The sequence below is a fragment of the Hippocampus bargibanti genome, linkage group LG15, assembly GCF_051943395.1.
Source record: "Hippocampus bargibanti isolate YZ-2025 linkage group LG15, ASM5194339v1, whole genome shotgun sequence".
Lineage (NCBI taxonomy): Eukaryota > Metazoa > Chordata > Actinopteri > Syngnathiformes > Syngnathidae > Hippocampus > Hippocampus bargibanti.
The window spans coordinates 10,859,295-10,875,341 of record NC_142748.1 but is presented as its reverse complement, the minus strand read 5'-3'; the positions used below and the strand labels follow the sequence as shown (position 1 = coordinate 10,875,341).

Genomic DNA, 16,047 nt, shown 5'->3' with positions numbered 1-16,047 from the left:
AAAAGTGAAACTAAACGCTAAGCACCTAAAAAGAAACAAAAACTAATGAGTGTGAGCACATGGTATATATTTTTTTCTTTCCCCGGAGGGACGTAGTGGGAGTTGGTTGACTTGTTTCATTTTACTTTGAAGTGTCACACCTCAAAGCATTTTCAAGTGGCACGTTTGCGTTTGGCGCCACTGTTTGCGTTGGCCGTGGCGAACTGTGCCAGACTGACACGCAATGGCTTTTGTTTAGTTCAAAACTTGCTCGTATCAGTTAACAAGCACAACCCATTCACGATGACTCTCTTTTGACACCTGTCAAAATCTTGATGAAAAAATGGTACACAAATATTTAAAAAACAAAAAACAAAAGAGGGGATGCGCCGATTTGCCACATTACAAATTGGGCAATAAATAAATAGAAGAATAAATAAAGAAAATAAATGATAAATAAGAATATAATTCAGAATATCTTTTTAAATTGCATAAATAAAAAATGTCACCCAAAAAATAAATATTATTAAAACAATAATAATTAAAAAAATGCATAAATAAGATACATTGTGCAAAAATGTATAATAAAGAACAAAGTGTGCAAAGTTATAACAAAGAAAATATATCATAACATAAAATATAACCAAAGAATAAATGAAAAAAAATTGTGGAAATAAAAATCAAATTGCACAAAAAGTTATTGATACCAGCTCCCTGAAGAGTGAAAGAATCCGAGATTCCAGAGGCATGCTCGTTACATAAACAAAAGTCATTTCACGATTCATAACAAGTGCATGACGACGTTGAGTGAATAAAACTGAAACCGAGTAAAAGCTGACCTGAAGTGTACTTTAAAAAAAAAAAAAAAAAAAAACACTGCTGAGCGAGATACGGAGAAAACCAAGATAAGATTGTGTCATGAGGACCGATAACATGTACACAAAGATCATGTGCTTGACATTTGATCACAAAAAAAAATAATACATCAACACTCAATCGTCATCAATCATGCTTGAAAACAGCTAAATATATATTTATAATAATATATCAATGAATAACTTTGAATCGCCATTGAACTCTGTTTGCACTGGAATATGTACATGGGTGTATGTAATATTGTGGCCTGTCAGAGTTAAGTTGATGGATCCCTTGATCATTCATTCATTCATTCATTCATTCATTTTCCAGATCACTTTATCTTCATTCGGGTCGCTAGAGGTGCTGGAGCCTATCCCAGCAGTCTTCAGGCACTCGGCTGGGGACACCCTGAACTGGTTGCCAGTCAATCGCAGGGCACAAAGAGACAACCATTTTGGCTCACACTCACACCTAAGGACAAAATGTCGTGTTTCAATCAGCCTGCCAATCATGTTTTGTGGAATGTGAGAGGAAACCGGAGAACCCGGAGAAAACCCACGCGAGCCCAGGGACAACATGCATGCAAACGCCACACAGGGAGGCCGCAGTGGGATTTGAACTCATGACCTCTGTACTGTGAAGTCGCCGTGCTAACTACTAGACTAGGGCCAATGAATCGCACCCCCCCCCCCCCCCAAAAAAAAGGTCTGAAAGGGTTAACAAGCGAATGAGCATCCCCATCTGGGCACGCCGGAAAGGGAAAACCGCAACTAGTAAAGACAAATCCAATCCAATCCAATCCAACAGTGACAGCGCACATTGTCTCCACGTGATTGGAAACAGACAGCGGAGACCGGTCAGAGCGCATTCCAAAGGTGCACCACGGACACCCGTCGACGACGGTCCGTGAAGGCATCACTGGAAAAACATGAGGCGTTCAGATGATCAGATGATACGCTATTGTGCCGCGGACAAATGTGGCGTGGCGTGGCGTGACGACGGACGGATGTCACGGTAGCGCTAACCGGTTTGGCAAACCCGTTTCGGAGGAGTGGCTATTGCATAAATACGCTAGATGCAAAAGAGCAAGCCAGCTTCCTCCTGCACTCCAATCACATGATGCTGCGTATACGAGTGATACTCTGGGCTCTGCTACTCACAAGTCAAGGTGGGCGTACGTGGGGCCGGATGGGGGGCCGGGAGGCGGGGGGGACGTCTGCTTTTGTCCAATATCAGCCCGCCTCGGATGACTCTGAAAAATGAATAGGCGGCGGGATCACAAACTGTGTGGCAAAATTCAAAAAGAATTTTGATCCGTACCACAGGTTAAAAAAAGACAGGAAAAATCATCTGCTCTGATATATATATATATATATAGTAAAGTCTTGTTATATCGATATCGGTTATATCGATAGTACTGCTTATTACGATACTATTTCTATGAACGCAAGGAGAAAATGTACATGCCGCAGGATCGAATATATCGATAGTCCGGTTATATTGATATATATATAATTTTTTAAATATGACAGAGCGCCGTTCCTGATTTAAGTTTTTTCATGCTTGGGTGCCGATAAAGCGTTGGTCAGACCTCTGACCATGTTTTCCCTTCCACAAGTGGGCATCATTCCCCTTTTTTCCATGTTAGCACTTTGTTCCAGCTTCAGTAGTTGTTCAAGGACTATATAAACAAAAAAAAAGTTTTATGGTGACCTGGGAACAGATTATTCTTATTTTAATGGTTTCTTATGGGAAATAAATGTTTGGAAGACGAACCTTTCGCCTTCAACAAACTTTCTGGGAACTAATTAAGTAGGTATCACTGTATGTATGTATGTATTGTATTGTATTTTGTACAGTCGCCCTTATTTCAAGCTCATATAACTCCTGACCCATATCATTTAGGAATTAACTCTTTTTTTCTGATGAAAGAATAGTCTAAAGTTTCTTATGCTGCATTGAATGTTTATGTCGCCCTAAAACTCAATATTCTGTGGGTCCTGAAAATGGAGTGACAATGACAAAAACCCTGGCACTGGAGTGGGCACATTTTTGCACGTCTGGCAGTAAATGAGGCACTAAAAGAAATAAAATGTGGACACCGCTAAGTCCACATTGGATCTGTCTTGGGGACATGATATTTTTATAATTATTATTATGAGTGAATGAGGAGAAAGGTTGTTTTCCTTTCAAGTCTAAGATGGGTCTGCCCCCGTTTGTCGTTTGGATTCCTTTTGTAGCAGCGTGAGTGGAGTTCAAATAGAGTTTGCCCAAAGTCAACCGGAGTAACTTTGGCGCTTCCTTCCCAACAGGTGTCTCAAAAGCTCAAGGTAGGTCACCCGCGTGACAAATTCCGCCTTCGGTCCAATCCCAGAACCACCCACGCTTCCCCCGCTGCCCCAGAGTGCGGAACGGCGGCGCTCAACCCGAGGATCGTGGGAGGCGAAGACGCCCCGGCGGGTTCGTGGCCCTGGCAGGTCAGCCTGCACGTCGACGGGAGTCACATTTGCGGTGGGAGCGTCATCAGCCCGGAATGGGTGCTGACCGCCGCCCACTGCATTGCCACGTAAGACCCAGTGGCGCTAACTTAAAAGTCATGACCCCAAAAGTGTGACGACGCACAATACATGGCCAATCGACCCTTTTTCTCCCCCGCCATCCACCTTCTCAAACGTAGCACGGACCTTCTCCGTTGGCGCCTACACTTTGGCAAACAGAATCAAAGTACCACGGGTCCGAACGAGGTGAGCCGAACGTTGGCCCAAATCATCGTCCACCCCGACTACAACGCTCCCATCTTTCAAAACGACATTGCGCTGATGAGGCTGAACGTCGCAGTCACGTACAGCGACTTCATCCGCCCCATCTGCATGGCGAGCAACTCCAGTCAGTTCCACAACGGCACCATGTGCTGGGCCACCGGATGGGGCAGGCTGAGCAGTGACGGTGAGCTTCAACCTGACGCTTTTCTTCACTCACAAGTATTAAAACAATTCCAATGTCGACCGCCAGACGGCGGCTTGTGTGTGTGTGTGTGTGTGTGTGTGTATATACACTGTAAAATCCGAGTTACGACCAGCATGATTTACTGGAGTACAATTTTGGCCAGTCAGTATGTAACACACTTTCACAGCAATCATCTGCGTGACTACACTCAATGCAGTAGTTATACAGTGCAGATACCGTCTCGGCAACATCTCCTGTGTAACTGTACACTGCTTTTTTTTCCTTCGGCGTCCGCCTGAGTCCAAGCGTCTGTCGGGCGACCTCGTCTGGCCATTAGTAAGGAGAGCAGGGTAAATAAAACATTTATAAATGAAATGTACAGTAAAGTTTTGTATACATTAGCGGTACAGTTATACAGTAATAAAAATCAATAATATGAGAGATAAAATGATAACAATTACACTAAAAGTTATACAATTTATAATTGAACTGGAAACAGTTTAGTTTTTAATAGTATTCAAAAGGAAACAGTGCTTAAAAACAACAGATTGACATCGTATACTATCCTGTCGTGTAAACGCGAGGTTTACCTTTTTGAATGGATTTTGACTTACGACCGTTTTGTCGGAACGGAACCCAGTCATAAGTCGGATGTTACCTGTATATGTGTATAAATGTATATACAAGCATACATATTAGACAATAAAGCAGACTTTGACATGATACACACACACACAATATATATATATATATATATATATATATATATATATATATAAATATATATATATATATATATATATATGAGGAAAAGAGAGCAAGCTAATCAAAGGTGAGGCCTTCCGTTGGCGCTAGCGGCGCCAAGTGATCCATCTTGGGGGTTTTGGCGTCCTGTCAGTGTCTGAATGGAGTTTTTCCTCTCCCACAGAGCCAAACGTGGCCTTTGAAAGGCTGCAAGAGGTTGAAATTCCCATCATCGGTAACCGGCAATGCAGCTGCGCCTACAGCTTTGTGGAAGACATCAACATCACCAGCAACATGATCTGCGCAGGAGAGGAGGGCAGAGGAACCTGCCAGGTTGGCGCTTGATTCGCGACGGCGTCACGGCGCGCCTCGGGCTCACCCGTAAAATGTTTTTTCAGGGCGATTCGGGCGGGCCGGTGCAGTGCAAGCAAGGCTCGGTGTGGATCCAGGCGGGCCTGTCTAGTTTCGGCGTCCCCTGCGCAACAGGGCTTTTCCCGGAGGTCTTTGCTCGGGTGTCCTTTTACCAAGACTGGATTACGGCGCAAGTGGCGGGGGCCGCCATAAGTTTTGTCACCTACACCCCCACCGGCACAGACCAAGACGACGGCTTTGTGTGCTCGCTGGATCCGGACAGCTCTCCGGATACGGGCAGCTCCTCGACTGCGGCGACTCTTTCCGGGCTCGGCGTCGGCATCTTGCCGTTCCTGCTGACCGTCTGGATCTAACACACCCACCTCGCCCCGTCTTGGAATGTGGATTTATTGAATCACATCCGCTGATACGACTTTGCTCCAGCGATTGACACGACCGTGTGCAGGTTCCTCACTTCCTGTTTGACGAGTCGGGAACGCATCATTCTGGACTGGTCGCGCAAAGAGCCGCACCGGCACTCTGCCATCTTTTGATTGAAATAAAGAAACGGGCCATTCCGCAATGAAGGCAACATTCATGGGGAATTGCCGCTAAAAATCGATTCTTGTCTGCATTGTTGATTTTCGAAATGAAGAGACGGGTGGCATGCCGAGTACTTTTTTCAAGAAAGATGGCAAACAGGAGAGACGGGTAAAGGTTTTATTCCGTTGAACGGCTATCAAGGAGGCGCTGGATGGAATCGATCCGATGAAAAGTAGGGAGACTTGTGCGGGGGGTGGGGGATTGTAAATATTCACCTGGCTGCCTTTTAGTAAGCATGATTGGCCACAAACAGGGACTCTCCGCCGGCGGCGCTGGCTCCAGAGGAACTGTATTTGCCCTGGCACGCTTGGCTGTTGGCCTGCCGGGAGGGGGAGCAAAAATCAAAGAGGACATTCTTGGACATTTGCAATCGAGCGGCGACGCACCAGCGCCCTCTTGATGAACTCCTCCTGGCACGCCTTCCCGTTCTCCTTCTTTCCGGCCCAGGCCTTGAGCGCCGACGCCTGCAGGGCGCGCCCGTACGAGAAGGTCAGGGCCCAGGGCCTGTGCAGGGGGCACTGGTTCATGGCGTTCAGGTTGACCGAGGCCTCCTCCTCGCTCTGCCCGCCGGACAGGAAGGTGATGCCTGAAGGGGGAGGAGTCAAAACGCTGTCAGTCGCCATGGCGATGGGGGAGGGAAGGGCGGGCGAGGGTCGCACCGGGGACGGCGGGGGGGACGGTGCGGCGCAGGGCGGTCACGGTGGCCATGGCGATCTCCTGGTTGCTGAATTTCATGGAGCAGGAGTGGCCGGCGGTCACCATGTTGGGCTTGAGCAGGGTGCCCTCCAGGTAGACGTGGTGGTCCGACAGCGCCTTGTAAACGGCCGCCAGGACCTTCTCCGTCACGTACTGGCAGCGCTTCAGGTCGTGGTCGCCGTCGGGGAGGATCTCGGGCTCCACGATGGGCACGATGCCATGCTGAGGGTGGCGGCGCCAGATGTTAAAGGGGCGCCGGCCCCTGCGCACGCGGCGGGCGGGGTACCATTTGGCAGATGCTGGCGTAGCGGGCCAGGACGTTGGCGTTCTCAATGATGGCCAGCCTGGACGGGGTGGTGGGGGTGATCTTCAGCACGCAGCGCCATTTGGCAAAGTCGGCGCCGTCCTTCTTGTACTGGGCGCAGCGCTCGTATAACCCGTCCAGACCTGGATCCGAGGGGGAGCGCCTTCAGTTAGCCCGCGACAAACGGTCTTTGCGGCGCTAACGGAGGCTCACCCTGGGTGGTGGTCTCGCCGTTGGTTCCGGCCAGGGGGACCACCCCTTTGTCCACCTTGATGCCCACCACCATGCCTCTTTCCTTGAGGTGTTGGGTGAAGGGCACGCCGCCGTCCGTCTTCTGGTACATGGTCTCGTGGAAGAGGATGACGCCGCCGATGCAGGGGGCGGCGCGGTCGTCGGCGGTGAACAGGAGCTGGCGGTACAACCTCCGGTTCTCCTCCGTGTTCTCCGCGTTGATGCTCTGGAAGCGCTTGGCCACGCTTCCTGCAGACAAACGGGGCGGCTTCTTCTAAGTTTGCCATTTTTGGGGGGGACTTTTTGACTCTTGATGGTCGCGCGATGTCGCCTTACCGGTGGACTCGTCGGCGGCGAGGATTCCCTTGCCGGGAGCGACGATCTTGTGAGCGATATCGCTGAGCTCCTTCTTCTGCTCAGGAGTGAGGAAGGGGTACGCGTGAGGCATCTTGACTCTGTTCGGGGGAAACGGAGCAGATTTGAACGCGGACTACCAAGCGTGCCTCTGATCTAATGGCATTTTCTTCCCCCGGAGTCGTGACCTTCCGTGCGCTAGCATGGCACGTCGCGAGTCTAAATATAGAGACATCCCAGCGACGGTTGCACACTGACTTGGCACCGGAGTGAGTGTGACATGACACACACCAGAGTCCGTGCGCGCATTCCGTGTACAGCAGAAAGAAAAAAAACGGTGACTTTGAATGACTCCGACACAGAAAATCTTGCATTAAAGTCACCGCTCACCCGCTCCAAAATCAAAAGGCAATATCGCTCGCTGCCTTACTGCTACCTTACATGCAAGGCAAATCCGAGTTTGGCTTTGGGTGCGAAAGAACAGGAGTTCATGAATAAAAGTGGCAAACGTGCGGGTGTTTGGTTTTGAAAAAAAAGACAGAAAATCGGTCCGCTTTTACCTTTGAGGTCAGAAAGTAGAGCTCGGAGAAGAAAAAGGGAACTGGACAACCGGCCTTCGTCTGCGACAGCCTCTGGGCAGGCTGCCCCCCGCTATTTATACACCCGGGTGACCCTTCACATTTCAGCTGGCGGGCTATAAAAAGAACAGGACTCCACCGGAGACAACTGGTGACATTCACGCCATCTCGGGGGTGGGCGACGCCAAACGCGCTGGAAGAGGGGAATATTTTGGACAAAGGGCTTCTTAGCGTTTGGGTGGGACAACAGGGACCCCCCGCATAGAACGGGTACTGGGACTGCTAGGCGGGCTCCCTCTAGTGGCAGGTGATAGAAGTGCAGTCTCAGATCGGCTCACTTGTGTTCGAGCAACATATTTGCGTTTCATCACCACCAAGCGGCAATCTGGGGTTCCACGCCGGCCGCCGATTTTGCTTCTGTAATCCTAATCAGATGACTTTTGACATTTCCCCGTCATCCTCTTGGCTGGTACCCACGCTAAAGGTCACGCTTGCGCTTGATTTGGCCCACATCTATCTGCAAATGCTTTGGCCACCTCTGCCACTTGCGGCGACACGCTAGCATCGCTAACAGAGATAAATGGCGAGATGGTCCGTTCGCTCGCCATCGATGGGACCGACTCAGCGGGTCGCCGCCATTTAGAAATGTCCGACTCAGTCACGAGAAGGTGACGTGGGGGATGTTGCGCAAGCGTCTGGGCCTTGATGCCTCTGGTGCAATTTCTTGCTTCCACAATGGAACGAGTCCGTGCAGAGGAAGTCAAAAGTAAAAAAGGAGAAATCAAGAGAGTCATTTCGGTCGATTTGTGATGAATCAAACAACAATGAGTCACGTTCAATCTTTTTTTTTCTGACAGCGCGTCGTCAGTGATCAAAAATAAATAGCCGGAAGGTGGATTTGAGAGCGTTCTCCGACGTTGGCGAAACAGTGCAAGTTCCCCTTTGCGCCTGTCGCGGTGTTGACGTGGCCTTTCGCCTTCGACACTTTCCTGTCTTGTTGCCTTGCAGCATTTCGGTGCAGTCACAACATGGATTGGCTCACGTCCACTGCAATTTTCATGACAGGTAAGAAAAACGTCGCTAGTGGATCCGTCAGACTAGTAGCCTCTACGACCCATCCATTCCTCCACCGTTCAAATCGTTTCAACGGTATTTCTTGCCGGTTGACGGTAGCGCGCACCACATCGGCGATGACATCATTGCTTCTGGTTTTCTTCTGCGCAGTGTTGAAAAGTACACTTGCTTTCAATATTGAGCCCGTGGCTTGGAAGACTTTGAGGAACCCGGCGGACAGTTTTGGATACCAGATCGTGCAAAGACAAGCTGAGTGAGTCAAATAATTGGATTCCTAACATTTTCTCGTTTGGACTTTCATTTCCAATTTCTCCCACCCCCCAAAAAAAAAAAATGTATTTGAACAGCTTGCTGGTCAGTGCCCCCCTGGATCAATATTCACAAGACAGAAGAGGGAAAATCTGGAAATGCTCCACCGAGTCTTGCATGGCGCTGCCAATATCAGGTGAGCGAATCCTACAAGGTGCGGACGTCAGATCTATGCTGTCTCCATCGGGCTGCGGTTAAAAAAATATTTGGGGGCGATTATTCATCATGACATTATAATTGCTACAATTTTGGATCCCTCATCAAGTGTTGAGTCGATCCGTGGTCTTGGCGTAGCTCTGAAATCCCCATCTTCCTCCTTTCAGTGCCCCCTTTTGCCGTCAACATGTCTCTTGGTTTGACCATGACGTTGGATCCGTCCACGGGAGCCACCTTGGTGAGTCGCCGCCATTTTTGCACATCAGCGTCTGGGTACTTGGAGACAATCGCGCCGCTGAACCGGTCCCCTTTGCAGGCATGCGGTCCGACCATCCCCAAAGACTGCGGAAGCATCACCACCTACAACGGCGCCTGCTTGCAGATCGACCCTTCGGACCGCGTCGGAGTTCCCCTGCCGCCTTCCTTGGACGGTGCTTGACTTTTCCCTCAAAATGGTTTCCAAGGGGAGCTTCGCTTGACTCCCTCCCACGCCATCTTTGAGTAAAGCCCCCCTCTCCCAGTCTCCTTATCAATCTGAAATGTGGCCATTTGCACAGAAGCCTTGGTCACCTGGCGCTGCTAGCAAGAGCACTGGAAACAAGCTAGCGGTAGCCACACCTGCTTGATTGGCACAGTCAGGACCAATTTCCACTGGACTTGCTATAGCGAGCTACCAGCAAAATTTTTGTTTCCTGACTTATTTTTCAAAAAAAAGCTATGATAACGTACCTGTTGAGCTAATTGTTGATGTTGAAAAGGGCAACAAAAGACCCAGTTTACACTGTATAAAAATGATTTGATCTTGATTAAGCCTTACATTCGCTTTTGGCATTAGAGCCACTTCGCTAATTTGCTAACAAGTCACTAGAACTCGCCTTTGAGCTTTGTCAGCCATTGAAGTCCATATTTAAGCCAAAAAACGTTTATGACATCATATCAAGGAGTGCGCTAAAAATGTTGTGTCACCAGCATGACACATTTTAACACACAGATGAGTGAAATGCACTTTTAACAAGTAAAATCAAGGTATGAATAAATTAACATCCCAATTTCTTGGCAAACGAGGAAGGGTGTTCCCGCTCCTGGATGGAGGTATTCCAACGTAGGTTCAGCAAAGCTCCTGAAACGCAAGGAGGAAGTCAGGGAGGCGGTTTTCGATGCGTCGGCTATGATTGACAGCACGTTTGTCACGCCCCAGCTGTGTCAGATTTCTTGCAAGTCATATTTGAGCATCAAGAGGGTGCTAGAGATAATCTTTCAGCACCTCAATGTTCCCCTTCAAAAGGAACCAAATTGTTGGGAGTCATTTGTGACTCTAAACAAGCGTTGTTGTTGTTGTTGTTGTTGTTTTTTTTGACAAGAGTGCCAAAGTCAAGCAGACATCGCATTTCTCCTGGACGGCTCCACGAGTGTGTCAGCTCCAGATTTCAGAAAAATGAAGACGTTTGTCAGTAATCTCATCGCTTCCTTTTTGGCAAAAGATTCCAAGGTGAGAGAGCGACCGTGTGGTTATTTTCTGATGGATATCATCTTATGGATGTCTTGTTTGTTCCTTTTAGTTTGCGGTTGTCCAATTCTCCAGCAGTCCCACCATCCATAATTATTTTTCCAACTTCAACGTGAACCGCTGGAGAAATGATATTAATGGAATCAAACAGATCAGCGGAGGGACAAACACGGCCAGAGCCATCGTGACTGTGGTGTGAGTTTGTCGCCGGGCGTTCGTCTCCATGAGAAAAGAATCTTTCTTGAAAAGTGCTCTTTTTGTGTTGCTTTCAGGGAACATGTGTTTTTGGAAAGCGCAGGTTCCAGGCCCAACGTCAAGAAGATTCTCATCGTCATTTCGGATGGAGAATCGGGCGACAGTCACAACTTGCCATCGGCGGTCAGAGCAGCCGAGGGGAAAAACGTCGTTCGATTCGCCATCGGGGTGAGTTGCATTTCACACGCCGTGACTGAAAGGTTGACACGCTTCCATGTCGCCATCTTGTTTTCTTGATGTAAGGTGGGCCACGCATTTAAGAAGACGACGGCTAGGAAGGAACTGAACACCATCGCGTCTTTTCCCCCGGCAAAGCACGTCTTTCAAGTGGAGAATTTTGCCGCGCTGGACGCAATACGGGAGACTTTGCGGGACAGCATCTTTGCTATCGAAGGTACTGGCGGAAATTTGGCATGGTGGCTATTTGTCCTCGAGATGATGTAATGCTGAAAGGGCACACTGAACATGTACAGGTAATAATCAGGAATTTAGAATGTCGTGAAAAGGTCATTCATTGAAGTCATTGAACTTAAAATGTGAAGTGAATACTGGTAACATCGGAGTTACGACCGGCACAAGTTACGACCAACGGTACTTACGACCACAACCGCGAGACCCCCTTTTTTAATTTTTTTATTCTACGCCTGGCACCGCAACGCGCAAGCAAATTAAATAAACAGAAAAATGACAATCAATGAAATGACATTTCACTGTTTATTTCATTTGATATTCAAATTTTTGAAACTGTAATGTTACGGTTTTCCTAAGCTGTAAGCCATAATAATCAAAATTCTAACAAATAAAAGCTTGACATATCTTGCAATGCATGTCATGAGTCTAAGTAATATATACATTTCACTTTTTTAAGTTGATTTACTGAAATGAATGAACTTTCTCATGGTATTCTAATTTTGTGAGTATTACCTGTCGAGCCAAAAAGTCACAAGATAAATGCGCCCGTTTTATTTTTAATTTTTATGTCATTCGCGCAGGCTCTCAATCGAGCGGTGAGACCCTGAAACTGGAGATGGCTCAGCTGGGATTCAGCGCCGCCTACGTGCCCGGGGTGCGACAAAGCCACCCGGACGCAACGCTTGATGGCTTTGGGCCTTTTTAATAATTTCCACTGACCTTGCAGGGAATCCAAATTTCATCCGTCGGGGCCAACGAATGGCGAGGAGGCTTCCAAACGTACACGGGCGGGGCAGCTAGCGCCTATTTGCCCACCGGCGTTCCTCCAGACAGCTATCTCGGTACGAACGGGAGAAGATTTGGCAAGCTGGACTCAATCGCTTCTTTCTTGAGCAGTGAAGCAGAAGAAAGACGGCTGCATGTTGCGTTCCATTCCAGGCTATTCGCTGACAGTGGCCCAAACGCGCTACGCGAGGTTGACGGTCGTCGGTGCTCCGAGATATCGACACAGAGGAGTTGTGATGGTGATTTCGCAGAACGGGCTTGAACAAACGATCGACCCTTTCAAATGGCAGGTAAGCTCTCGCGGTGGACCTTACTGACTGGATGAAGAATATTTTGGGGGATGATTTGAAGACCAGGGTCGTTGTTGTCGCCGTAGTATCAGATCGGGGAATATTTCGGAGCGGCGGTCTGCGGCGTGGATGTGAACGGGGACGCCCGCACGGATGTCATCCTCATCTCTGCCCCCATGTTTGCGGAGGAGGATCGAGAGGGGCGGGTCTACGTCTGCATCGTGATCGGTTTGGTGAGCCGCCGCCGCCAAACACGCTTTCCTGCCCCGACCTCGAAAAGCCAAACCGCGACTGGTCTTGGCGCATGGAGCAGAAAGTGGAGTGTCGCTTCGACTCTCCGCTGGTCCTCAGAGGAATCCGGTCCGCCAGAGCGCGTTTTGGCTCCTCCCTGGCCACGCTGCCCGACCTCAACTCGGACGGACTCAAGGACTTGGCGGTCGGAGCGCCGCAGGAGGATGACGGACGAGGCGCCGTCTACGTGTTTCATGGCGAGCGAATGGCGATCGTTGCGACTTTCTCACAGGTGACTGACCGTGTCCATTGATGATTTGGTCAAAGCACTCTGATGGCTTTTCACTTCTTAGAGGATCGCTGGCTCAGAGTTGCAGTCAGGACTGAGGTTCTTCGGAATGTCCATCGGCCAGTCCTCCGCGGACCTGAGCGGGGACAACCTGCCCGACATTGCCGTGGGTTCCAAAGGAACCGTCACCTTACTCAGGTGGAGGATTCTCCTTGATGGTTTTACGGAAGTCGCAGGCGTCCTAACCCATTGCTCCCCCGTCCAGATCCAAGCCCATCGTCACGGTGGAAAGCATGCTGTCCTACGCGCCGACGCAAGTCCCCACGAAAAACGCCGACTGTACCAAGGCGAACAACTTTGCGGCACAGATCTGCTTTCTGATGATCAGACACTCCAGCGTGCCAAGAGGTGCCCGATTCTTCAGTGTCGGTTGCGCCACATGCGGCATCACATTAACGTCTTCAACTCCAAAACGTTGCAGCCTCAGCTAGGGTTAATTACACTCTGGTGCTGGATGCCACGCGCAAGGCGCCCAACAACCGTGCTCACTTCAGCGCCAAGAAGCGCGAAAAGAGCGGGAGCCTGCTTCTGGATTTGATGGCGCCAGAATGTTTCAGCGTCGACTTCTTGGTGGAGGTGAGTTGTGGTACGGCGGCGATGGCTCATGAGGCTCTCGCTCACAGCGCCGGCATCCGCAGCCCTGTCTGGATGACGTCTTGAACCCTCTGGACAACGAGCTCAGATTCACTTTTGAAGGATTGCCCACCGCCAACGACCTCGGCCCGAGTCTGGCCGTCCAAGCCCAGACGTTCAGCATTCATCCGGTGAGTGGTCCTGTTTCCTCCGGGGCTTCCCAGCTTGGCCCATTTGTTTGTTTTCACCCATTGTCCGCTATACCCAGTTGGCCTTTGAGATCGACTGCGGCCTCGACAAAAACTGTGTGGACAACCTCAAACTGGATTTCAATTTTAGCAGGTAAGATCCTCACCGCACGTCGAGACTTCTGTTTCTGTCGCATTGGAAAGTCTCTCGTCGGAACAGATCATCCGAAGTCCGAGTGGGCATTGACGAGCTCTTGAACGTCACTGTATCTGTGGAGAACCAGGGGGAAAACGCCTACAACGTCCTCATTGTTCTCACGTACCCGGCCGAGTTCTCCTTCAGGAAGTTTGGCGTCCTGCAGGTAGGTGTGGCCATCCACTGGACTTGTTGTGGATTTTTCACAAAATGGAGGCACAAAAGTCTGCTAGATGAACGCTCAATTGATCACCAAGAGGGGAAGAGTCGGCTTGACTGTTTTTGACCTTGAAAGCTCACAGACGCTCCCCTGGATTTGTTTTCACCACAAAGGGCCGAGTTGAGTGCAACTCCTTGGACAGCGAAGGCGGCCTCTCTCGGGGAAAGACAGACTGCATCGTTGACAAGCCCATTCTCAGAAGCAACACGACGGTGAGTTTGGCGCACCACACGCCTTAAAAATGATGACAATGTGGGGGAAGGTCCCTCCATTCTTCTCTTGGCCGATCCCTGCGAGAACCTACGCAGCGGTTTTGGACTTTCTTTCTGATCCGGTGACTTTTCAGGCCGTCTTTGTGGTGTCGTACGGCATCGACAGTAACAGTCAGCTGGACACCCAAATTTGGGTCTCGGCAAATGCGACAAGGTCGAGTTCCTCAACACGTTTGCGCAGCGCCGTGTTGCGCAATTCAACCGTTGTTCTCTGTTACAGTGGGAACAAGCGTCACTCGGCTTTAAGCCAACTTTACCACGCGAAAGACATCGGCGTTAGGTACAGCATTTTTGTCACGATGGAAAGGTGAGTATTGGGACGGTCGTGACAATGGAAGAAGATTCTTTGAGCGGACCAGTCGTCAGACATTTCTTTCCAGTTCCCTAAGCTACGTCAATTTCACCTTTGGAATGAGTGACGTGCACAAAGCGGTTGAGCAAACTGTTCAGGTAGCACAATCATCGAAGGCCTTTTTTTTGAGGATTTGATTTCTTACTTGGTTTGTGTTAGGTCTCCAACAACGTCCGAGCCTTAAACGTCACGGTGGTGATCAGGGTGCCCGTGAAGCTCGGCGAAAAGGACATCTGGACGAATCTTACCTCGTTGCAGGTCGCACGTCACATTGCTACGGCAAATGGGGGTTTTGGTTGACGTGGCATCGACTGTCTTCACTTCAGATCCCCGACTGTCGGCACAGCAACGATGAACGAGCGGATGTCTCCGATTTGCGTGATCGCCTGCAAGGAAATAAAGTGGTGGTAAGACAAACCGCGCGAGCCTTCGTTCTGGGTGCGGATCGAACGGTGTGATTGGATGTACCACAGGACTGCTCGGTGGCCACGTGCAGGGTGTTCAGGTGCTCTCGCTTTATGGGAAGGCTCGAGGAGAAACGGTACAAAATATCAGCCAATATGAGTTCGGCTTGGATCCAGCAGGTAGCGCCTTAGCGTGGGGCGGGGGGCAGCGCACATGAGGATCTTTGGTTGCCACGCCCATCCGTCTGCTCTCCTGCTCAAACAGATCGGACTAGACAGGGCCAAATTCATCGTGACCACCACGGCCAGTCTGGAGTATGACGAGAACCAGTATATCTTCTTTTCGCCATCTTCGAATCATGACGCTCCGGCACGAAAGGTAATTTGATGGCAAAGAACGGAGCGGCTCCTCTAATTTCTCGACGTAAACCTTCTTGGGAATTTCAGATTGAGACGGAGGTGGAAGTGTACCCGCAACCGGACTTTACCAAAGAGATAGTGGGTGGTTCCTTAGGCGGGGTGGCTATACTGGTTCTTCTCGCAATCGCCCTTTATAAGGTGAGAAGATTAGGGCATGAAAAGTAAAGGCTATAATCGCACAAATATACCCTGATAATATTCCATTTTTTTGTGTTTTCATAGGCTGGATTTTTTAAAAGCAAATACAAGGAAATGATGCACGATGTCGACGGCACAGACACTGGCGGCCCGATGCATGACGAGGCCGCACTTACGTAGTAGGAAGAACCCTGACATCATTTGTCCTATTGGCGATGCTCACAAGACACCCAAGAGAATTCCATGAGAACACACAGAATGGTGTCAGTGGA

At 49.5% G+C, this 16,047-nt stretch overlaps 3 protein-coding genes across 5 annotated transcripts; 2 read left to right on the top strand and 1 right to left on the bottom strand.

Annotated features, from left to right (window-relative positions):
- The first annotated feature begins 1,880 nt into the window (after window positions 1-1,880).
- Window positions 1,881-5,500, top strand: LOC148887842 (chymotrypsin-like protease CTRL-1). Its single transcript, XM_089015580.1, has 6 exons — window positions 1,881-2,005; window positions 3,150-3,167; window positions 3,241-3,403; window positions 3,515-3,783; window positions 4,712-4,860; window positions 4,926-5,500. Exons 1-6 carry the CDS (start codon window positions 1,954-1,956, stop codon window positions 5,250-5,252), a joined length of 978 nt encoding a protein of 325 aa, XP_088871706.1. The 5' UTR covers window positions 1,881-1,953; the 3' UTR covers window positions 5,253-5,500.
- Window positions 5,501-5,584: 84 nt separating this feature from the next.
- On the bottom strand, window positions 5,585-7,767 carry aldoab (aldolase, fructose-bisphosphate A b). The gene is made up of 7 exons (XM_089015578.1): window positions 7,627-7,767; window positions 7,049-7,167; window positions 6,695-6,961; window positions 6,464-6,624; window positions 6,141-6,399; window positions 5,868-6,067; window positions 5,585-5,800 (listed from the first exon to the last, which is right to left on the bottom strand). Exons 2-7 carry the CDS (start codon window positions 7,158-7,160, stop codon window positions 5,708-5,710), a joined length of 1,092 nt encoding a protein of 363 aa, XP_088871704.1. The 5' UTR covers window positions 7,161-7,167; window positions 7,627-7,767; the 3' UTR covers window positions 5,585-5,707.
- Window positions 7,768-8,575: 808 nt separating this feature from the next.
- On the top strand, window positions 8,576-16,034 carry LOC148887840 (integrin alpha-M-like). Of its 3 annotated transcripts, XM_089015523.1 has the most exons (30): window positions 8,576-8,709; window positions 8,869-8,971; window positions 9,066-9,163; window positions 9,351-9,421; window positions 9,500-9,614; window positions 10,545-10,672; window positions 10,743-10,885; window positions 10,963-11,113; window positions 11,189-11,339; window positions 11,938-12,011; window positions 12,084-12,198; window positions 12,296-12,432; window positions 12,519-12,665; window positions 12,746-12,955; window positions 13,017-13,150; window positions 13,218-13,360; window positions 13,434-13,588; window positions 13,651-13,776; window positions 13,854-13,927; window positions 13,994-14,135; window positions 14,303-14,401; window positions 14,536-14,615; window positions 14,682-14,768; window positions 14,842-14,911; window positions 14,973-15,071; window positions 15,140-15,220; window positions 15,287-15,397; window positions 15,483-15,596; window positions 15,665-15,775; window positions 15,860-16,034. In XM_089015523.1, the coding sequence occupies exons 1-30, from the start codon at window positions 8,673-8,675 to the stop codon at window positions 15,953-15,955; spliced, it is 3,402 nt and encodes a 1,133-aa protein (XP_088871649.1). In that variant the 5' UTR covers window positions 8,576-8,672; the 3' UTR covers window positions 15,956-16,034. The 3 variants fall into 3 exon arrangements, with proteins under 3 accessions (XP_088871649.1, XP_088871651.1, XP_088871648.1); XM_089015525.1 differs by lacking the exon at window positions 14,536-14,615 and having other exon boundaries at window positions 14,058-14,135; XM_089015522.1 differs by having other exon boundaries at window positions 14,536-14,768.
- Window positions 16,035-16,047: the final 13 nt, after the last annotated feature.